This window comes from Erpetoichthys calabaricus, chromosome 1 (genome assembly GCF_900747795.2).
Source record: "Erpetoichthys calabaricus chromosome 1, fErpCal1.3, whole genome shotgun sequence".
NCBI classification, from domain to species: domain Eukaryota; kingdom Metazoa; phylum Chordata; class Cladistia; order Polypteriformes; family Polypteridae; genus Erpetoichthys; species Erpetoichthys calabaricus.
In genome coordinates, this window is record NC_041394.2 from 277,343,160 (window position 1) to 277,368,151 (window position 24,992).

Genomic DNA, 24,992 nt, shown 5'->3' on the forward strand with positions numbered 1-24,992 from the left:
TGGGACCCTGACCCCATGCTCAGAAAATGGTTGAACCCACCATTCTCAAAAATTCTTTACATATGGTGACCGATTGTGCTGCACTTTTTTTTATCTCAAGGACTGGATCACACACACTTTTATGCAGCTTACAAGTTTACTCATGCAGGATCAGCTGCACACAATAGTGTATTAGTCATATATGATTTTAATGCCAACTCGCTTACTTACCCAGTATTTAGTTCTCTGTGATGTGGAGAGTGCCTCCAGCTTCGTAGCTACCTCCTTTCAAATGAATGCTTCAGAGAAAGGCAGCTCTAAATTCTTTTAAACTGAAGGAACCACCAGTAGAGTAAAACAACTAAGAAGTTGTCAAGCTTGCTGTGTGTTTAAGTTCCAATACTGAATAAAGCTTCAATACTGTTTCTTCAAGTACCAGAATAACAGTCTCTTTGCCCAGTTCTCCCCTGGCTGTCTTTTTGTTCAATTCAGAAGCCCAAATATGACTGTACATTTGTATCTGCAGACTTTAAAGAGTGACCCCTTATTGTTTAAAAAGCCTTCAAAACGAAGTACTGGCCATTATTTTCTTCCACTTCAGGCACTACAGGAAACAACTTCAAAGTTAAAAGCATTCAGTGCATTCCTCGTGCATCCTGTAAATGTCATTGTTGTTTCTAATAAGTTATAGTAAAATGCAATTCATTATTACCACTTATTGTCTGCTCATGGTTAAGACAAAAAAAAAATTTGAGCTTGAAAATACAACTGACAAAAAACACAAAAAGAAATACTTGAGTGAACAATGTAAACAAGTGCAAACAAGTGAAAACTATAAACCAATAATAATAATATAGGCTCATATTTCACATTATTCCTACTGATCACCGGTTTAATTTCAAAAGAATACAGTTTCCTGAACAAAATGTGTTTTAAATCGCCATCAATAAAAGCCAGGTCACTAGGAAAAGCGAAGATTGATCTGATGCAGTAATGTTTTACTGATGTGTAATTGTATGTAGCATGGTAGCTCCACTAATTCTGGGATCCTGGCCTTAGAGGCAGAGTTTCAAAGATAAATGGCATATTTGATATTGGCAAATAAAAATGAAAAGGTTACAATAGGCATTTGACATAAGATGACTAGATGCCCAGTAGGGACTGGGTGGTGTTTGGCCTTGGAACCCCTGCAGATGTGTTTGGTTTTTTTTTTTGTCCTCCAGCCTAACTAGAAGGTTTTTTTTTCTGTTTTCCCAATGGAAATTGTATCACCAAAAGTGTCACCAATGCCCTGGGAGAGGTTTTCAAAGTGTTATCATAAAAAAAAAGTCAATTCTGTTTTTCCACTAACAGCTGGAACCAGAACAAGCAACAAGTTTAATGACCCAGAATGAGGCTAGCAGCCTTACTGGTCTGTTTCCTGTTATGAACAAGAACATTAAGAAGGTGATAGACATGAACATTTGCATGTTTTTTTTATCTTTACACAGAGTACTGATATGGACAAAATTACTATAGTGTTACTTTTTTTCCTTTATTTAATCATTAGTATTTTTTGTTGGTGAAGTTTTATGTTGCCCAGGATGCTGGTCAGAATGGATTTCTGTTACGGAGCAACCCCAGTATCTAGGAAAAAGTATAATGAAAACAAAATGGAAATTGATTCTGGTAATGTTTGCTAATGGAAAAACATCATTAGTAGTATGTCTCTCATTAGCTGAATGGTATGCTTCAACCCATAGTGCCACTGAGTCAGAGAGGGATTAAATTCTTTCTTGAGGGATTTCATTCTAGAGTCTGTTTAATGTTTCTGGCTAGCTGAGCCAGACTTTTGGTTGAGCAGGGACATAATTCAGGCTTCTTCCAGTTATGTTCCATATGTGTTGGTTTAGATTTAAGTTGGCTACCAGAACAAGCTACTCAGTTGTTTTATTTAATAGTCAATAGCTGTGTATTATTGTATTGGGTAATCCCTATTTTTGGACATGGTTGCCCTCGTTGATAATCAAGCTATAGCTCTCCAAATCCACCAGAGATAATAATTGAAAATATGGTAATTGGATTGGTTTTAGTTGTAAATATCTTTCGACAATCAGAGACTCAATTTTAAATTTTATGGTCTAGTCAGATGTTAAAGATCAACAGATATAAAAAAAAAATCAATAAATAACAAGTTTAAAGAGTTGTTAAGCTTCTCAGTAAGGGTCATTTTAATAAATAGCAATCTCATGTGATTGTGGTATTTTGCAAATATCACTCCTGAAACTCCTGTGGATTTATCGTTGATTGATTTTAGTTTTTCTGATAACAGTTAGATATTGTATTGTATATATTAATTTACACACATTGTTATTATGTATGAGAAGATGCTTGAATGTTGACTCTGTCATGCTTTGCCAGCCTTTAATTACGCTGGTAAAACAGAATTCTCCTTTGAATATATATATATATAACTTAAATTTGGCAATACTTTGTACATTGTGTTAAAGTTGAATGCTACTCTAATATCCACTACATTGGACTGATGGCATTCTCAAGTTATAGTTGGATCTTGTCCCTAGCACAAGTTCTCAGATTATTAGTGTAATGTCTTATGTAGCAGAAGGCTTGTGTTCTATGGATAAAATGGAATATAATAAATATGTTTGCTTAAAATATTTTTTGATTGTTTTCTCATCTGTAATATATCCCTCACTTTCAGGTGTTCTTTGGTTTTCTATTATTTGTGACATAAAATGAAAACATTTAGCTATAGTACTTGTTAATATAAATGGTTTGTATTAACATTTTATGATATGCTTTAATAATAAATAATTTGTATTTTTCTTTCAATTTGAATTTTCAGTGGCTGAATGAAGAGAAGTTAATTCAGAGACTTATTGAACTTATTCATACAAGCCAGTGTGAACAGGTGAGTCCCTACAAAGTACTGACTATTTTTAATTCTTTTATACACAGGCATCAACCTACTTGCTTAAACTAACCTTGAGAAATAGTATTTTATCTGAAGGTACCTTAAATTCCATTATAATAATTACGAGAAGCACACTGACATGGATATAGTAATAAATATTAAACAACTAAATGAAATATATACACTTGCCCAGATTTCCGTAAATAAATATTGCATATAATGAATGTGGTCACTGAACGTGGAACATCAGCGGGAAGGCACCACATGTACCACTGTTAATTGCATTGTGATTGCAACCATACTTCCTAAATCTTTTATCCAATTAACAAATAATAAACCTCCATATACTGAATCAAATGGAAAAAAAGTATTTTTCAGCCTCTAACTAAAAATGACTGTAAATGAAGCAAGGCTAATACAAATTTTATCTTATTACTGAAAGTTTTCCAATATACTTGTTAATATTATCTTAAGACACACTGAAGTTTAGTGGTCAGTTTTCCATGTAAGCAATGCAACACAAATACACGTTTTGTACGTGCACAAAGGTATTCAGTATTAGGGTACTGAGATTTCACCCTACCACTGAGTCTTTTGACTCCGAGAACATCAATCTGAGTTCTGCCTTCCTCTTGGAGCCCAAAACCAAGTGTCTTAGGTTGTAGAGTTAAAAAAATACTCATTCAGTTTAGGAAGTGCAAGCTGGTGTCACTTTCCATGACATGCTCTTTTACATGAGTGTGGTTACATGAAAAAGATCTTGGATGCCAAAGGTAACTATATAGTTAATCAGACTGGAATTTTTGTTTAAGCCTCACACTGAAGGTGAGCTGAAAAGGTGTGCTATTTTTCACTACCTGTATTTAAAATGTTTGTTTAATAACAATACTATCAATCAGATATCTTCTGTGTCTGATGTAAAGCAAGACTTAGATTTGGTTGAGAGACAATTGCTAGCATAAAATGTGACACTCTTTTCTTACAGCTCAACATTAGTTTTCCAAAAAGAAATGATTCCAAATCTGAGGATGGAAGATTTTTATTTTTGAACAACACAATCCTTAAAAGTAAAAGCAGTTTTATGGCAAAGTAATTAAATATGTATTTGTTGCATTTATTTTTTTGTCTTTTAATTTTAGTGAACTTTTTCCTCCATTCATTGTTTTAAGCTGTCCATTGTATGCTGCAAACAAATTTCAGTCCTTGGAAATAGAAAACAACTTTGAGTTGTACACATACATGAATGCCTGCTAGTATTTCTATCTCGTCTGGCTTTGGATCCTACCAAAATAACCCATGGCTCTACCACAGGCCTATATCAGACTAAGCAGATTGAGAAAATGGTTGTTTGAATGGATCTGTACTAAATATGGACTAATTATTCAGTTATGTTTGCTTGAAACATACTAGAAAAGCACTACATTTTTCTTATCCTCCACCAAATAGACAGCTTAGGAAATAGATTGCCGAATTATCAATCATAATGACAATCAAATGAACATGTTGTATTTTTCCTTTGCCTTCAAAAGTTTGCCATTAACTAAACATATATGTCTGGAGCACAGAGCTTTGTTTTTTTATTAGTAAATGCCGTGTAATTAAGAGATAACTAGAATTAGTGGTTTTAATTTTCAGTATCTAAGTCAAAGTATATGCTGTCAGTAGTTTTAAAGTGAAGTATGAAATCTTACAGATCAATAAATTGTAATGTTTAAACTTTAATGCAAGCTAGTTGTATTAAAATCAGGTTTGACACTTTGAAGTGTGTATAAACTGACTACCGTCCAACTTACATAGACATAATGCAGTAAACATTCACCAAAACTTAGTGTCATAACTCTGATTTGACTTAATTTAGTTTTATTTATATGTTTTTTTTTTGGTTAGCATTTCACTTTCAATCTATGCTATTCACTGTAATATAATAATCCCAAACTTGCTTAATACAATTTAAGGCCATGTGGTGGCTGGAATCTATGTTGCAACATTTCGTACGAGGAAAGAACCAGACTTTGATGGGGCTCCTGTCTGTTGCAGAACCCTCTCTCCCATCACTTACAGTCATATTAGAGTTGCCAGTTAATCTAACATGTCTTTTGAATGTAGAAGGGAACTTAACTACCCAGAGAAAGCCAACATAGATATACTGTAAACAGAATGGGTAAATTACACTGAGACAGTGACTATATGTGGGATTTGAACCCAAGATACTAAAGGCAAGAGGCAGCAGCACTAATAACTGTATTGGTGTGTACTTTGTTTTCCAAAAAAGTTATATCTTTTCTTTGCTCAGTATATATTTTGTTTAGTTTTATACTGTTTTCCATAACTGAATGCTGTCAGAATTTGGCACACCAGAATCCTGTTAGTTAGTATTTTGAAGTAAATTGATAGGAATACCACCCTGCGGTGGGCTGGCGCCCTACCCGGGGTTTGTTTCCTGCCTTACGCCTTGTGTTGGCTGGGATTGGCTCCAGCAGACCCCTGTGACCCTGTAGTTAGGATATAGCGGGTTGGATAATCGATGGATGATAGGAATACAAATTAAGAACTGAGCTGTTTTCCTACAGTGAACAGACAGACAAACTTATTTTTTCTTAGTTATTAGTTAATGGTTACTGTTGCTATGTCTTATTTATTTAATTTTTAATTTTATTTATTTTATTTTTATTTTATTGCATTTTTTAAAAAGTAATTATTTGATTTCCTTACATTAATTTTATTTGTTAATTTATTTTGAATGGTGAATTCTGTTCCAATGCTGAAGATTTAAATCTTTTATTTATGTTCATTGTAAATATTTCCTTTTCCGATTACTTCAGTTCTGTCCCTTATATATATTTGTATTTTTAAAATATGGCAACTATACCATGGGAGTATGCAATATGTATCATCTATTATAATATCTTAGTTGTTGTTTTAACGATACTCCAAGCTGAAATTATGGAGTATGTCATTCATTTGGCAAAAAACATTCAAAAACACGCCCTTGAGGAACCATGCATTCACTGTCTCATGTAACCTAACAGGATAGAGTATTGCGTGTACGCAAACAAGTGCGTGGTCAGTGCACCCGAAATACGAAGCACCATAGATGTCAGGCAAAAAAAAATTGGTTTGAATGGATTATTTTTATTTCTGTATTGAGGCATATGCCTATTGGGCTTGGTTTTTTTCACAAGCTGTCTTGGTTGGAGGTCCTTAATGCCAAAGCACTTTTTTTTCTTTCATTATTTGAAACACACAGATCACCCGCCTTCTCATCCTGGTTCATCCCACCCCAACCTGTGTGTAAAGTATGTACAGTAATAACAGCAATGTTAAAGCAATGATGAAGTAGAACGGAGATGCTGTACTAGCCCATAAATCCGAACCATTCTTTTCAAACTGATGTATACATCTGAACTGACAATGTTTGCGTGAAGAAGAAAAGAAAGTCTTTTGGCAGCTATTTTACAAAACACAGGAATTCAGAGAAGTGAGTCTCTGCACACTGCTATTGAAAAAGAGAACTGCTTGATTATACCTGAGGTGGACAGTGATGTAAATCAACAGAAGTGGTGGAAAACACAAGATGTACATTTCTCCAAATTGGGTGAAATTTGCAAAAAAGTACCTGTGCATCCCGGCCTCAAGCAGTACTTCTGAGAGGGCTTTTAGTAGTGGAGAAAATATTGTAACATGTAACCGTGCTGCTCTGAAGCCAGATGCTGTGGACAGACTGCTGTTTCTGTCCCACAACTTGAAGTATCCTTAGTAGAATTTTACAGTTGTTTTATTTTTTCTGATATCATCAAGCAATATTGGGCAGAACCTGAAGTTAGTAATTTGTTAAAAATGTCTTAGGTTTGTTTTTTTTATATCTTTGTGCAAAGTATGACAGAAATTGTTTACAAATGCTAAAGTTTTTTCCCTGTGCAGTATTTAACAGAACCTTTTATTTTTACACTATAGTACAGTATGTTATATTTTTTCTTACTTGTAAGCTGCACAATTCACCCTACAGCAGAGCAGTTTATGTTTATCCAGACTGTAATGTTCATGCCCTGTAGTTCAGTTTTGATTAGTATTTCATTCCCTTTGGATTCAAATCTTGTTCACATTAACAGTAAGTGTCTGTTTAAGATGCTCTCATTACAGTACTGTTTGATCTCTGTAATACTTTGGTGATTTTAATGTTTTTGTCTTATTTTACTTCAGCTTTAAGTAAATAAATAAGACATGTTTTCCTTAAACTGTTGTTTTCATTAATCTCATTATTAAGCAACAATTGATATCCTATTAACAAGACCAAGCTAGATCAATAAGACTTCTATAAACATGTTTTTAAAGGATGCAAAATATTATCTAATTATCATTATCGTCAAAGTCACAGAAAATATTGAGATATAATTTTTTGCCATTATCATACACTTCTAATGTACCACATATGAATTTTGCAGATGAAGTTAGGAACAACTGTTATTCATACAGTATTACCTAATTCTCTCATTTTTAATTCAAGGCTTACAGTCAATATTTGTTATAGAAAAATGCTTTTCTTTATTCCTTAAAGAGACATCACAGTAAAAAAAAAAATCTTCAAACAATGAAGTTAACTCATTGAACAGTGACCATTTCATTCAATAATTTTAATTATGTTTGCTTTGATAGAAACAATCTAATGCTTCCCAAACCTTATGTGACGTCATCAGACTGAGCAGAGACCAGGCAACTCAACTGCAGGATACTGTTGAGCCTGATCCATTACTTACTGTACTACAGTCGTAAGTTTGGTTTACTTATCATTTTGTGTCCTTGTTTATTATTTGTATTTTAGCTTTATCTGAGTGATTTTTTTTTTTTTTTTTTTTTTTTTTAACATCACAATTTGTGAAGTCAAGTTTAGTGCTGTAGAGTGTCATGTTGTCTGCCAACTGTTGTTATACAGTATTGTTAAGACAACTGTCTGTCTAAAGTAGTCACTGTTTTTTGAAATCTTAATATTCTTCAGATTGTCATCGGTATTACCTGCTCACTTCACTTGCTTTCCCCTTCCCCCCTCCCCTGCCAGCGCTATGCGCCATTGTGAGGAGGGGGGCTGAACACGCCCCAAGGAGACGCGGTCGCTCTTCTGAAACCCTTCTTTAACGGTGATGCAATGGGAAGCAAATAACAGTTGTTTGTTTTTTACCTCCTCTTTGCTCGATCAGCTGCTGGCTTGCTGCTGCTCCTGTGCGGCGTGATCTGCATTTCGTGTGGTGCTTCAAACGTTTCAAACACTATTCAATCTCTTTTTGCTGTTCCGTTATTTTACCGAGTGATATTTTCCGTTTGTTTGCGCTAATGTGAGCTTTATTCTCATTTTCTTGAGACTTTCGAATTTTCCTACTTCCATTATCTCTAACCTGCTCTGCATGTGTATCACGGGACTTGCTTCCAAAGGTTGTAAGTATGACGTGACCTTCCCGTCTCGCGGAAAATGAAAGTGTCTCTCTGTCTCTGTCTCTCAAAGATCACTCTTCAAAAGATCATGTCTCATCGCAGTCTCGTACCAAGTTTTTTTTTTTTTTTAATAATAGAGAGATTTAGTTCTTATGTTCAGTAAGCCTACTTACAAAAAACAGTATTTTAAAAATAGTATTGTTTTATTATTAGTTGTAAAAGTGAGAGTGAACTTGTATCTGAAAAATAGAATGATATTATAAAACATATTCTGCAGATGGGTGACATGGTGGTGGAGCAGGGTGTAGTGTTGCTGCTTCATAAATTCAGCATCTTGGAATATAATGTCTCTATGAATGTGTGTTTTCCAAAGACGTGAAGGTGAATTTAACTGGTGATTCAAAATCGAGCTTGTTTTGATTGTAAGTGTAGATACAGTATGTGCATATGTGTACCCTGCCATAGACAGACACCCTGTCCAGTGCTGTTTCTTGCCTGGTGACCAGTGCTTCTTGGATAAGCTCTGGTGGCCAATGACCCTAAATAGGATTGAGCTGTTTGGGAATATTATGTTACTATATGTTACATTATATTTGGAATTGTGGAAAGCTCACTTGCTGTATAAATGAAAATGTGATATGTAAAAATTCAGCAGGGAAAAACAACATACTTAACCTCTTTCAAAAGAAATGTAATTTAAATGTAAGTAAAATAATCTGTATTATTTGATTAATTAACCTAGTGAGCTGACCAGTTCAGACCGGTGTTTTGTCATGAGCAATAACCTGTTTACAACTCAGTAGTACTTAGTTGGCAGGCACCTACCTGTGTCAATCTGTCCATCAATTAAGATTTTCAATTTTTCAGGGAGGCTTTATATTATTCCTTAGTATAAGAAAAAGTGTATTCATATATAGGTATGTGTATTTATTTATGTACTTATATATATTCATAAATTTATTTTTTGCGATTTGAGGATGCTGTTGTAGTTACCTTGCTATTTAGAATAACAAAATATACATAAATTGCTTGTTGATTAATGGAATGGAAGCAAGGAAGTATTGAACAATGGGAGAACAAACACAAAATAGATAGCAAACAATACGAAAAAGCTTTTATGAGCATTTCTATACAGGTTTCAGTTCCTGTCTACCAAGTGGCATGGCTCACTCAGTTATCTACCTTAAAGTATACCCTCACTATATAACCCTCCTCTCAATAGCCTCTCTCCTGGTTCTGCCATCTGTTTCTTCGTCTGTTCCAGTAGATACCTTGCCAGCTCTACACAATGAGCCTTTCCCAGTCTATAGCTATGGAAATAATACACTAGAACTCAACTCTTGCAGCCTTTGTTTTTCCTGCACTCCTGAACCTTCTGTTAGTTTAAAACTGTCCTGTCTCTAAGAAAGCCTTCCCTTTGCCTGTCTAACCGGCCTAGTTACTGCTCTGGGTTACTTGTTCTTTAATACCCTTGAGGGAATATTATATTTCATATCCTCCTTCTTTGTTTCTAGGGTACCCCTGCCTAAAAAACATTTCTGGGGCTTCTAGTACAGCAACAGGATTACCAGACTATTTTGGTACCCTCCCTCTTGAATTATCACCACAAGCAGATGCATCTGTCTGTTTTTGCCACATTCTCCTTCCTGCACTGTATATAAGTTTTTATATATATGAAGTGATACATTACCAGGGACAGAACAGGTTTAAAGCTTGACCCCAGAGAGAGAGAAACTCATGCTGGTGGATGAACATTTTATCTCCAAACCAGTATGGTTAATCAGAAGGTATCATGGAGCGCTATACCCTTCCAGTGTGATTTGTTCTGCAGAGGAAATCCTCAGAGGGAAGTAGACCTAAAGATCAAGGCAGTACACTGTGTTTTGAGACCACTGACACCCCTTCAGTCAACAAGTGGCAGCAGATAGCTCCCTCCTAACATAGGAGTTACCTTCTACCATGAACAGAGAAAGTGTGGAGTCAGTCTGGAAGATGGGGTAAAGACCTGGCCTTTTAAAGGTGCAAAGGTTTATGATGAACCAGTGAGTATTCCTAAGCTTGCATTCTTTAAACTCTGTAGACCTGCTGTGGACATCAGAAGTAACTCCAGAGCTCGGCTAGGAATTTAACTCCAAGTGGGAATTAATGATGTTCTTGCTGATAACATTTGGTTAATTATGTTAAAGGCTTACTGATCTGCTGCAAGAAGTAAGGCCAATACTTAGAGGGATCTGCTGCAAGAAGTAAGGCCAATACTTAGAAGGAGAGATACAGAAACAAGGAAGGAGAGAAGAGTGTGTGTTGTGGCACCAGTCTGACGATAGACTAGGTCTCCACTATACTAGATAGCCAGAGCAGTAGGCCTGTTAAGAAAAGGCAGGTAGAACAGTAGGATTTGTTTAAATTTGTGTACAGCCTTTACTTTATATTTTCCACATGATTATCCTTATCTTGTATGGTTAAATAAATATCTCACTTTATGATCAGGAGTAACTTAGTTGAATACAGGATGCCTTTTATTTTCATTTTGAAGACCTATTCCCATATTTGGTTTCTTATGCCTTATCTCTGATAGGCAAGAAAGTGTTGAGGAACTTTTGAAGAACATGTTTGAGGGTGACAAGAGTGAAAGCTGTCTGGTAAATGGAACTCAAGTGCTACTTACATTATTGGAAACTAGGAGGCCTGGGTAAGATGATTATATATAGTTCAATACAGCTTCTAAGTATTTGTCACTATATGCCTAACTGTGAAACTGATTTTTGTGCCAGGGTGGATGGGCTTTTGGATTTGTGTACTCAGGGATATGAACGGTCTTACACTGTTAGTAGCAGCATTTTGCAAGGTATTGAACCTCACTTGAAGGATTTCCAGCAGCTTCTTCTGGATCCTCCTAAGGTATATCTATTTATTATTCATATCACAAAATCATAGAACAAACACAAACTTCCCAAAAGTCTTTTCTATTCATAATATTTTATGTAATGAGATGTGACAATATAAATTGACAAGCTAAAAGAAATGTTATAATCTGTGTAGGGTAAATTTCTTAATCTTTATTTTTCTTTGATCGATGGAGAATTCTGTGTATATTCTCTTCAACAATTCCAGCACATAATGTTGTGTCCAAATTGTCTGCATCAGACTAAACCAGTTAGGATGTTCATAATATACTGTACAAAAGCTGAGAATGATATGTATGCTTGCTTGTTTTCTTAACAATTTCATTGTGTTCTACACAACATGAGATATTCTCCAATTAACGTATGCAAGGCCTTAAAAGTCACATGAGAACATGGGTAGAGGCAGTAACAAACAAAAAAAAATGTCTACTCTAGAAATATACACCATGCAAAAGTGCTGCCTGAGTAGACATTCTTTCAAAATATTCTTATAAAGTTTAAAGTTAAAATTGTAAATGGAATGTTTTGCTTTTTTGTTAGAAAAGTGCAATATTAACCACAATTGGAGTCTTAGAAGAGCCACTGGGAAATACTCGTCTTCATGTAGCCAGACTCATTGCCTCCTTGCTTCAAACAAATACACCCAATGTAAATGAAGAACTATGCAGGCTAAATACCATGGATACTTTACTTGTAAGCAGAAACATTTTAAGTTGAACAGTAAATGTGAATATTGCGGCAATATTTTTGTAATGTAAGCTTTAATATTTTTAATGCATATTTTTATAACTTAAAAGAGCTTGATTATTTAAATCAAATGTGACAATATTTAAATGACAGTATGAAATGTTTTGTTATCTTTTAATTCATTATATAATCATCATTTTTTTTTTTGTAATCAGTGATTGTATATATTGTCAGTAACCTGTCCTTTTTAATGTATTTAGGATTTGTTTTTTAAATATATCTGGAATAACTTTTTGCACTGCCAAGTAGAACTGTGTGTAGCAGCAGTTCTGAATCATTCATCACATGAGGAAAAAGTAGTAGCAAATTCAGAAACTACGGAAGATCACAACAAGACTGTAAATCCAGATGAGGTCACGACGAGCTCTGAAAGCATATTGGTAAAACATGTAAGTTAAAATTGAAGTCTTTGTATTAACTTTTAAATATGTCTCTACTTTGAACACATATCAATGGTTTACCTATATGAGCTTTGTCTAGTGTAGTCAGGTAACATTCAGACTGTACTAGTAAAGTCAAAGTCATTTGATGCAAAACTACATGGATCAGGCACGGTTTAAAATATCTAAAATAGCTTAGATCTGTTGATCAGGAGCTGGTTATTTTGCTATGATTCTTGATTTCGCAATAGCCTTTTTCTACTATGAAATTGAGCTTAGTAGGACCCAGTTTGAGCATGGCATGATTCATGGTCACATTCATTTTCCATTTTGCTTGTAATACCCATGAAAAGCAAATGTATAAGTTTAAGTAGACGAAATGGTCTGAAGTTGACCAATGACAGGTCACCTTTACTGCAACTTGCTCAGTTATTTTTGCATTCATAATTATGTAAATGGTGAGCAAAGGAAAATGACTGTGCCCTGGCAGTGTAGTGTCACAGTTGCATTGTTAATCCTGATGTTTTTTCCACTGGTGTGTGGTCAAGTGGTTTTGGTGGCCATTATATTTAAGGCAAAGCTGTGCATCCAATCATTGCCTGCTGCTCTTTGTTTTCACAGAAGAAAGAAACCTTTGCCCTTTTTATAGGGTAAGAGAACTAGTTTCTTAGGCAGTTTCTTTTTAAGGTTTTTGCTTTTGGCTTTGGCTGTAGTTTTTCCCTGACTACAAGTCTGTTTTGCTTTTTGTTTCAGTAGCAATATCTATTGTTTACTTATACCTGCATCTGGGACTAAAACTTTCAAGCTGGCGAGTTAGTTTATACTAGTAACAGTTTTAAAATTTGTTAAATGAAAGTTGTTTGATAAATCACAGTGTTTGTTTTAATTTTAGCCTATATTCAGTTTCATAATAGGAATGGGGAATGTGCCCCAAATTTTGGGAATTATATGTGTTAGCTTCCCTGGGAAAGTCTGTACTAGAATATTGCAGGGTAGTTAGAGTCCACAATCTTGGCATTATGTAAAAAACATTTGAAATGAATTTGGATTAGGCTTTCACCAATAGAACATCTTTTCTTCCCTCTTGTTAGCAATTTCACAACTGAAAAATTGTTGCTAATTATTCTATTATTTTTTTTGTAATTGCCATAACTCCTAGGTCTCCTGTTACCATGTGGCTTATTTTGTAGTATGCATGTATCTGCCTAGCACAGCTCTTGTGATTATAATGTGCTATGTTGAATACAGATTGATTAGTTCATGGTGTTAATATAAATACATACTATACATTTTTTAGCTTTCAAAATTAATAAAGTATTTAAAGAGCTGGATACACCGTCAAATTTTACAGCCAAATTTAAAAGCTGTACTGTACAAGTTATACTTTGTTTTTCAACAGTTTCATGTTATAAAGTCCATGTTGTTTTAGTGTCATTTTTCACATTGCAACTAAGTATTTCAATTTCATGGTCCAAGTTTTATTGCCGTGTATGTACAGCACATAGTGTATGTAGTACAATGAAATTTCTACTTACTTAGTCTCCTTACAACAGCTGACAATAATAACAATACCAATAAAAAGATCCATACACAACCACACACACACACACACAACATTGTGTATGGATGTATGTACATGTATGTGTGTATGTACAGGATATGTATATGTGTATATAACAGATTGATAGATAGAACTTTATTTGTCCCCAGGGGGAAATTGTCTTTTTACAGAAGCTCTTTAAATAAATAAATGCATAAATAGGTAGATAAAAAAGTAGATAAATAAATATACACACACACAGTTTGGTCTGAATACACAGTGGAATGACTATAAAGCAAGAAAATTAAAAAGAAACAAAATCACTAACTTGGCAGTCACGCTCACAGTGAGGCATTATGCAGACGTATCGCTGTTGGTATATAGGAGCCCCAGTAGGGTTTATTTGACACACTTATGCTGAGTTATCCATTTGCTAAAAGTCCTCAGTGTTCGTGTGTCACAGAGAGGATATGCAGCATTGTTCATAATGGCACAGCTCCTTCACTTCTACCACCAGAGTGTGTCCCATAACTGAGCTTGCCCTTTTAATTAGCCTGTTGATCTTGAAGTGATGCTACCCAGCCCAGCACACCACAGCTCAGAAAACCGTGCTGGCCATCACAAAGTTATAGAAGATGTGAAGGATGTACTAAGGATGTCTACTATGGAAAAAGAGCCTGTTCTGCCCTTTCTTATATAGCTCCTCTATGTTCTGAGACCAGTCATTAAGGTGGTCCAAGTTCTTCTAGGAGTGGAACACCACTACATCCACTCCTGAATGATGTCCTTTATTGTCGATGATCTTACAGTTTTTTTTTTTATGTTTCTGCAAATGTAATCAGTCATCAGTTTGCATAAATTTGTGTAATCAATGAAAACATTAAACCCCCAAGCCATCCACCTATTTTCTTAAACCAGTTCAAGTTTGCAAGGTTCTTGGCACGGAGCAGGATATATCCAGCCATGGATATATCTAGCCAGTTACTTTCAGGACATACTTACACACCCACACTTACTCACTTCAAATGATATTAGAGATTCCCATCAACCTCACTTACACTAGTTCAATGTGGAAGGAAGCTATCTTACCTTGAGAAAATCCACACCCACAGAAGAAGAATGTACAAACATTACACAACCTGCAGCTGGGCCAGAATTAGCACGTAGTCTGGAACAGCTGTAAAGCAGCGCTAAGTGCACTGCTGCTTCAAATTATGCTTGTAAATTTTAAACTGTACCCTCACTACACTGTGTAAGAAGCAGTTTAAGTAGCCTTTGTAAAAGAAACCCACTACAACACCATTTTTAAGCAACTTTTGTTCAACTTTTTTATTTAAGTATTTACTTTGTGATCTGCATCTATATGAATAAATTTTAGAAAATTTAAATTCTGTTATTTGTAGGGATGCTGCTAAATGTTAAATTCTGCAATATTATTTTGTGTACTGTCGAAAGTAATTATTTTTCTGTGTATTGATCTTGAGTTTGAGATCTGTTTACGTATGCAATAACATTGGTTGTCAAATGTTGTGTCTTTCTTTATCTATTGGATTTCTGTAACAATGTGTTCTGTTTTTATACTTTCTTGCTGCAAACAAATTTCCCTCTGGGATAATAAAGTCTAAGACGGAGGATGTTGTATGCCCACTTTGTGCCTGTCCATGTATGCAGAGCAGTGTGTGTTTAGTGTACATTTTTTCAGTTCCATGTGCATACATTACTTGCAAATAAACTTTAGACGGTGTGAGAGCTAGCCCGAACACCATCAGATAGACATAGCAGTTCTAGAAAACACATGTTTTATTTACAAATTAAAGTCCCGCACACACACAGTGCTTCCGCACCAGTCACCCTTACACGGGCCTTTAAACGTCCATGGGCAGCCTTTCTTCCTCTCACTGGAGCTTCGTCCTCCTCCTGCACTCAACTCTGGCTCCTCAACTGTAGGAAGGCGGCCCCTTTTATAATCACCCAGATGTGCTTCAGGTACTCGCTGACGGTCCTCCATCAACCCTCCCAGGTGTGGCGGAAGTGCAGATATGCTGGGCTCTATGAGGCTTGGGGCACCCCCTGGCGTTGGCCACGGGCCCCAGTGGGTTTGAGCCTCCACGCTCCATTCCCATGGTCCCCACATAAACCAGGGCGGTTGCTGCCTCGTGGCCTGGGGGACGTATAGTCTGCCTCCCAGTTCTTCCAGGCATCCCAGCTGGGTCTGACTCCCCAGCCTCCTCCCACAACGGAAATATTTTTTTAGTCATAAATTGTTTCCTAACTATATTTTTTCTATTCTAAGCCATTGCAGAAGCAGTACAGAACTCTTAAATGATAAAACAAACAACATTTATTTGAAATACTTAGATCTGTCCTTACATTTTCTAAACCTGCTTCATCCTGAGCAGTGTCAGAGAAAAGTTTGTCAGGGAAAAGTTGGATCATATCCTAACGACATAGGGTGCAAGGCAGGAACAATCTCTGGACATTATGCCCGTCCTTCGCAGGGAGTACACAGATACGTGCACACTAGAGCCAATTTATGCAATACCAATCCAACTAACTGGCATGGTTTTGGAATTTGGGAAGAAATCAGACCACCCAGCCTCTTTGTTGAGAGGAAGCAGTGCTACCACTGCACCACCCTGTAATACTTTAACAATGTAATCATTATACATAGTGTTACTTTTTTTAATCTTACTATATTATGGAAACCTGCTGTAGAGTAGCAACTCATTTAGTGTGTCCTTTTCTGCCTTGCATTTTGAGGTAGGCAGCAGCTTCTCAAGTTTGCGCATTACAAGTGATACAGAAAATAGATTTATGTTATCACTTTCCCTACCATTTCTCCTGTTCTAATATATATTTCTGTTGTACCAATATTGCATTACATGGATAGTCCTATTCTTTAAGCATCAATTTTAGGCACTTCAAAATAGCATTAAAGTAGTATAATGTATTAAATGAGAAAATACATAAATTAATTACTCACTAGCTATGCCACCCTTCATTTATTTAACAGGTTTCATTAATAAAAGAGAGGTTAGCATAGAAAGAATTCAAACTTTCATCATATAATTTCAGTTCACAAAAGTAAGCAATTTGGAGATATTTTTAAAATCATTTATAAAGCTGCAGAGTATAAAAATAAATAATACTAGGTTCAATTCCTGGCCTTGACACTGCTTGTTAATGTTCCTTGTGTCCATGTGGATTTGTAAACATAATAGGAACTCAAGGACAGTTTTACCAGAACAGGACATTCAGCACAACCTAGCTTACAAGTCTCTATTAACTTCAGCAAAATATCATCAAGTTAAGATTTTAAAGTCCCCTGAAGGGGTCCTGTGTACTATGTTTGCACCCCCAGTGCCACAACAGATTCATGCATAGGTTACTCTTCCAGAGATGGACAGTAAAGACACTCAGACTACACAGACTCAACAGAGACTTAATCTTTACTCCAACTCCCCAAAGTACAACTATCTACCAAGCTACATATATGTGACAATGCTACTATTACCTGCTAACCTATACCACTTATATATAGTTTTTCATGGGAAGAAAAACTTTCTAACATTTGTGCAAAATTTACTCTTATCTAGCTTTCATCTGTTCTCATTCTGAAGAATGAATTTTAAAGTAACAGCAGGCAGCTACTTTACTAATTCTGTTTGTAATTTTAAATAATTCTATCATGTGTCAAGTAAACAAACCACCTTGGATTGCTATCAAAAGTTTAAAAAAGAACCCAGATTAGGAGTGGTGGTACTCAAGGCCTAAAAACCAAAAGTTAATATTATGAACTTTTAACAGTTCAAGTAGATCGGGAAAGAAAATAGCTGGGCTGACAAAGTGGGGAAAGACCTCTAGTATTAACCCTTAGAATAAGTCTACAAAACCCCAGAGAAAAGTTCCTCTTTTGTGGGCTATATCTTAAGTAAACCTTTAGACAAAAATGAATTATTAAGTAATCTCTCTGGTCTAAAATATGTAATCAAACAATTAACATGTAATAAGCTTTTTAAAAGTTATATAATAAGCTTGGCGCTTAAGACTAATGAAAATTAAGGGAATGTAATCAAAGAAGATTAATTATGTACGTGTTCAATTTTATCTGTTAAGTGTTATATATGTTGATTTTAAAGGCAAGTGAGGTAACTATTGAAAAATATAGACTTACCTGAGAACAGAATGCTGTTTTAAGACTTAAAGGTACTTAGAATGAAAAATTTTATAGTAGGATTGATTTAGGCAGGAATTTCATTTTGAAGACAGAAGAAAAGGGCAGAATTTATGCCAGTGCTACTGAGTTATCATAAGGTTAGTCTTTGTTACTTATATATCTTATTGTTCTCTAAAGGTTAATAGGAAATAAGTTGTCCATTTTACATATGAATGTAATTGACTCATGCCCTGTCCAGGAGTTGTTCCTGTCTTGTGCCCTATGCTTTCTGGGATAGGCTCCAACCCCTGCAACCCTGCTCAGGTTTAAGTGGGCTTGAAAAATATGGTATGGTATTCATTTCATGTAATCATCTTTTATTGTGTTTTTCTTTGTGCCACAATAAATAAGATAAACGTTTTTAATACTACTTTGGAGTAGTTTCTTGTATTTGGATTATCCTAGGGGTTTTATTGAAGGGTTAAGCAAGGTTAGTGAAGGAGAACCACAGGACCAAAAAAAAAAAAAGCGCTTCTCCACTGCATGCTAGGCCTAATGATGTTGAACTGTTGGGTGAGATACAAGGGCCCTAAGATTCACCATTGCCACTAGAACTGTCAGAAATAGAGACAAATAGACAAAGCTCTAGTTCTTTACATCTGCTTACTTAAACCGAAGAGATTCAGTTAAGTCTAACCTTGTGGTTCATTTCGCTTATTTCTTTGGAATGAAATGTAAAAGCTGTGAGTGAGTATAAACCTGTGTTCCACCATTGTTGCTGGGTTAGGCATTAGCACCCCACAACAGTGTAATGACTAAAAGCAAGAAGTCCTTTTATATTTTGGGCATTTGTGTTCTACATTAACTAATTTCTGGAAGCCTTCAAGCCAGCTTAAAGGCTGTAGGCTGTATATTACATCTTGATAAAGTTATCAAGATGGAATATACCAGAAGTGAAAGGTTTATGTTTTGTGATGTTGCTCCTGATTCTGTGTTGCTAGCAGTAGATACTGCTTAATAATAATAATAATAATTCATTACATTTATATAGCGCTTTTCTCAGTACTCAAAGCGCTATCCACACAGGGAGGAACTGGGAAGCGAACCCACAATCTTCCACAGTCTCCTTACTGCAAAGCAGCAGCACTACCACTGCGCCACCTGTGAACAGACAAATGGAAGTGCACTCTGCAGAGGTTCAGTGAATAGGTATAGTTTTATAAGCTAGAGTATTGTTGGTAAATTTATTTTGAACTAGGACAAATTTGCTTAAAGTCAAAGTACATGTATTTGTAAGTTACACTGTGGCAACAAGTTTTCTTATAGGATAATTTTAAGAAATTTCAATCAATTCAGTCATTTGTAGCTAGCAGTCTTTCTGTTGCAAAGTGATGGAATAGATCTAAACTCTGCTTCTTAATATTTTGACATGCATTTATTTTTGTTTGTTGTGTGTTTTCTCCTAGTATATGTACAGTAGGCTTGGGCGGTAATACGGTAATATGGTATCCCGCGGGATCTAAAAATAGCAACGGTATCAGTTTCAATACCATTATACCGTCATAAAAACAATGCACTTATATGGGAGACAAGGATTAAATATTAAATATAATTTATTTAATGCCTAAAAATGCGTATGCGTGGTTGTCATCATGTGACAGCGTGGAGGAGAAAGAGAGAGGTGGGGAAAGATGGCAAGTCGCGCACCAAGTGACCTGGTCTCGAAAAAGAACACAACTTCTGCAGTTTGGCAGTATTTCGGGTTTCAACCGAACGAGAAGGGAGAGGCGGTAAATACAGACGAGGCAATTTGCAAATTGTGCAACAAAAAGGTGACCGCGAGAGATGGAAATACCTCGAACCTAAGGTCGCATATACGAAACCACCATCCACTCACTGCTGCGAGGATGGACCCGAGTTCACTCAATGCAACAGTTTCAACGCCTCCTGATGCAGGACCAACAACATCTAGGTCCACCGCCAGTATGCAGCTGACGATAATAGGGGCCTTCGGGAAAGCAACAAAGTACAAAAGGGACAGTGTCCGTTGGAAAACCTGTACTGATGCAGTGACAAAATACTTGGCGAAGGAAATGGTCTCTTTCCACACAGTGGAAAAAAAGTCCTTTACAGACATGGTAAAGGTCCTAGATGCCCAGTACGAGCTGCCTGGACGGAAATAATCTCACAAACAGCCGTCCCACATTTATATAGTAAAGTTAGAGACAATGTTCAAGTGCTGCTGTCAGCGGCAGACAGTTATTCCTTAACAACTGACATGTGGTCGTCAGTTAACATGACACCATATATGTCTCTGACTGTCCATACTATTACACCTGACTGGAAACTTGAATCCAAATGCCTCCAAACTACGTATTTTCCTGAGAGTCATACAGCGGACAATCTTGCTGCTGCGCTCAGAGCTGCACTTCAGGAATGGCAACTTGACGAGAAAAAACTTTCAGCCATAACCACTGACAACGCTGCCAACATTCATGCCGCAATCAGGTCCCTGCATTGGCCGTGGCTATACTGCTTCGGTCACAATCTAAACTTGGCTGTCACAAATGGATTGCATGACCAGAGGCAAAAAACCGAGCGCGCCCTCGGACTATGCCGTAATATTGTCGGGGCCTTTTCACACAGCTGGCAACGTAAGCATGAACTCCACAAGAAGCAAGTGGACTTGGGACTCCCAAAACATAGTCTCATAACGGTAAGCATAAAACGTGCAGAGAGTTCCTCAGGGGCAGGGGCTCAAATATAAAAAAAGGGGCATATATATATATATATATATATATATATATATATATATATATATATATATATATATATATATATATATGCTTTGCATCACATAAATAAATTATATTGAAAAGTAGGCTATATTAAAATAGAAAACCATTTTTTAAATTGTAATTTTTTTCCTGTATTTCTTATCAAATAAATGCAGGCTTGATGCGCATAAGGGACTTATTTAGCCTAAAATAAATGTGCATGCAAATTTGACCAAATGGAATAATATACATTAATGGACTTATTTATTTATGCATTAATTCGTTTATTTTGGCCTATTTATTCATTCATTCGTTTATTTAGGCCTATTCATTCATTTAATCGTTTATTCATCATTCATTAATTAATTCATCCATCCATCCGTCGGCAGGACTGCGCAACTCGCTGGGGCTCCAAACTGGCAATGGTGGAGCGCATCCTCGAGCAGGCCCAAGCGATCAGACACGTCCTGTCTGATGACAGAAGGAGCAGCCTGTCCCTGACCTGGCAGGACATGGACGTCTTGAAAGCTGTTCACGAAGCACTGAAACCAGTCGGTGACTTCACTGATATTTTGTCAGGAGAAAATTATGTGACCAGTTCCTGTATCCTCCCCATACTACAGCTCTGCAGGGACAATGTGTCAATCAAAACTGGAATTCTAACAAAGTTGGAGGCCAAGTATGAATCCAATTCAGTGCGCAAAATATTGCGAAAATGCACTTTCCTCGACCCTCGTTCCCGTGGAGGATATGAGACGGATGACAACGCATTGGCTGAGACCAAGGCTGAATTACAGGCTGAGATCGTGAGCTTAGAGGCAGCAGGTCCAGTGGCCATCAGAGTGGAAGAGGGAGAGGCGCAACCTGCACCCTCACGAAAAAAGATGACTCTGGGAAGTATGCTGCAAAAAAAATCTGATGCAATGGCAGGTCCCGTCGGCATCGGCACCATAGAGCAGTGGTCCCCAACCTTTTTGACAGTAAGGACCACTTTATTAGATGCAAATTTTTCCACGGACCGGTCGGGGGGGGGGGGGGGGGGGGGGGGGAGGGGCAGTTTTATACACAATTTACATAACATTTCTATTATTATTAAGTTATTAAGCAGTTCGCATACGTTTGCAACCTGAGATTTTTCTTCTTTTTTTGCATATAACAAAGACATATGCTTTGCATTTGCCATTCCAACAGATTGCACATCACAAACATTAACACTGTTATCGTTTTTTTCGTGTCTGCCGTTTCTATAGGAGGGTGACAATGAGTTAAATTCCAATGGATATTTTTCAAATGTTGACAAGCAATAAGCAAAAGGTATCACTGAAAACCACAGAAAACAAAAACAGCAAAAGAAAAAAAACAGAACGAGGAAAGTTCGAAGAAAGAATTTTTTTTACAATGTTTCTGTTTGGGGATTGTTGTGCAAACGTGCACATCTGAGCTGCGACCACAGATCTAACTGCTCTGTGGATGATTCATTCAGGCATTTCAAGGTCACTTCGTTGTAATGAAAGCATCTGCTGAATGTACTTCGTAGTAACGCGATTTCTATAGACTCGTGTCATATGGGGAAACTGTCGGGACCGTAACAATACTTTGTTGTAATACTCTCTCACCTCGGTCTCTCTCCTTTCTCTGCGCCGCTGCAAAGCCCCGCCCGCCAAGCATTCTGAAAAGTCTGAGTGAGTCTCCGTTGCCGGCAGTTCTCTCGCGGCCCGGCTGTCAGACGGCTGCAGCCCGGTAGTGGGGGACCCCTGCCGTAGAGGACCGAGTCGGAGCTGAAATAACAGCCTACTGTTTGGAGCCAGATACTCAAGGAGACAAGGACCCACTTCTGGTGGAAAAATGCTGCCAGGCGTTTTCCCCAGATGTCGCGAGTGGCACGAAAGTACCTGTGCGTCTATGCCACAAGCACACCATCGGAGCGGGTTTTCAGCACCGCTGGTAAAGTTGTCGTTCCACAACGTGCCCTGTTAAAGCCAGACAAAGTAAACATGCTGGTTTTTCTAGCGAAAAATCTTGACTAGATTGATGCCACTTGCCATTCGTTCCTATTCGCACTGTGTTTATTTTTATTTATTTAATTGATTCAGGTATTTTTATTTGGTTTACGTTAAAAACAATATTGGAAAGAAGACTGGAAAGAAGTTTTTGTTTAGGACTATTGCTTTGCAATACTTTTTATAATATGGATGATGTTTATGTTAATTCAACTCTGGTTGACTGTTGTGGGTCTATTTGCACTTTTTTATAAGCTGCTCTTCTTTGTTATTAAAAGTTGTTCAGGCGGTGTGATTTAATTTAATTGATTTGTGTGCGCGTCTGCGCGCGAAAACTGTTCTGGATGTTTATGTTAATTTAATTCTGTTTGACTGTTGTATTTGCACTTTTTTATAAACTGCTATTTGTTGCTAATAAAAGTTGTTAATATTGTTCTGCATGTTATTTTGTTATTGTTTCAGTATTATTGTTTGATATTCAGTTTCTGAACAGTTTAGGCACGAGCCAACAGTTTGGTGACGCTGTCTGAGCCTTACCTCACATTTTTTTTATTATTCACGGTAATACCGTATACCGAGGTAAAATAGGGAGGAGGTTTGACGATATCAAAATTTGGATACCGCCCAACCTTAATGTACAGTATTACTTTTTTAAATGTACTGCATTGGGAGCAGGATATATATGTCTTAATAGAGCAGAGCAGTTTTCTACATCTGGAAGAAATAGTAAAGTCTTTCTATGATGGTTGTAGCTGTTTTTAACTTTTTGGACTATTTAATATGAAACACATTTTATTGATGTATTCTAAAGTATTTTAGATTAAAATACATGACATTGTTATTCAAAATCTGTTTATAGAACTTAGTGAAATGTAGCTCTTAAGTAATTTTCCATTTTAAATTACTATCTACTGAAAAATTTTACTCTGATAATGATCTGGAACGCATTCATTTAGTTAGCGATATTCTGATCTTATGTTGATTTGTTTTTTGTAGCTTTTTCAGAACTGCCGGTTGGTTCAAAGGATACTTGATGCTTGGGAAGAAAATGACAGAATACAGTAAGAATTTTTTATAGTTCTTTATAGTTTAAACCAGTAGTTTGTCAAAATTTCATACTCCTTCTATCTTTTTTTAAAACTTTAAAAATTCTTTAGGGGAAAGATCAAAATACAGTTTTCAGTTATATACACTACAGTATATTATACTTCATTGTCTACAAAATTAAGGAATATTTATTGTGCAGCATGTATGATGTTCAGTGAGACCAGGTTAGTAATTTACAATTAGAATGCTAATTTTTCAATACCTTTGAAACCGTGTCATTCAGTAGTGCAGTCAATTACATGCAAAGTAATAACAGTCCGTTAATTCACATTTACAAATGTGTTTGACTTGTAACCGTTGCAAGACAGTTTTTTAAGTATAGTAAATCACTAAATAATTTGAGGACTAATTACAAAATGATCATATGCTTGTCTCCATAAATATTTTGGCATTTATTACTTTCCAGTGTTTTTATGTGGTTTGGTACATCTCACAGCAACTAAAGAATTTCAGCCACTGGAACTGTGATATTAGTTGTCATTTCTGTGATGATGCCAGTCCCCTACAGACTTGCTCTTCCCACATGATAGTCTGCTGAATCAACACTGTCGATAGTTATGACCGAGACGAGCTGACAAATGAGGACAATTCACTGATGATGCCAGAGGATGGTGGAAAAAGTGCTCAAGTGCTTTTATTAAAAAACAGTCAACACAAAAGTAAAACCAAAAAAGTGTCCATAGTGCAGTATTCTAAAAACAGTATATAAATAAATCCAGAAAAAGTCATTGTGAAAAGTGGGGATAAAAACCAACAAATAAATCCATTAAAAATCTGAGGTTAAAATGCAGACTAACTCCTCCTGATCTCAGCCCACCTCCTTCTCATTCTCCCTGGCTCACCCATTGCTCGCATAGCTGGCGGAGACTCAGCGGCAACGAGCTCCTTTTGGCTGACCTCCGTCTTGGCTGCCTCCAGGCATCACGGCCAGACCGTCCGAGGTCGGCTCTCCTTCCTTCTTCCTACGCGCTCATGTGATTGCACCTTGGAAGCCTAGGGAGGGCACCTGCCTTGCTTGCCAAACTCCACCCGAACGTTCAGTGGGGCGAACTAGCTCCTAGAGCA

General features: G+C 36.6%; 1 protein-coding gene across 4 annotated transcripts in view; it reads left to right on the forward strand.

The window, feature by feature from the left end:
- The window catches only part of ppp6r2a (protein phosphatase 6, regulatory subunit 2a), a 176,103-nt gene that overhangs the window by 97,357 nt on the left and 53,754 nt on the right, over window positions 1-24,992 (forward strand). For all 4 annotated transcript variants that reach the window (XM_051935201.1, XM_051935215.1, XM_051935209.1 and 1 more), the window contains exons 6-12: window positions 2,825-2,890; window positions 7,547-7,659; window positions 10,893-11,006; window positions 11,089-11,215; window positions 11,761-11,913; window positions 12,168-12,356; window positions 23,817-23,881. In XM_051935201.1, the coding sequence (XP_051791161.1) occupies window positions 2,825-2,890; window positions 7,547-7,659; window positions 10,893-11,006; window positions 11,089-11,215; window positions 11,761-11,913; window positions 12,168-12,356; window positions 23,817-23,881 (827 nt within the window). The remainder of the gene's footprint in view (window positions 1-2,824; window positions 2,891-7,546; window positions 7,660-10,892; window positions 11,007-11,088; window positions 11,216-11,760; window positions 11,914-12,167; window positions 12,357-23,816; window positions 23,882-24,992) is intronic.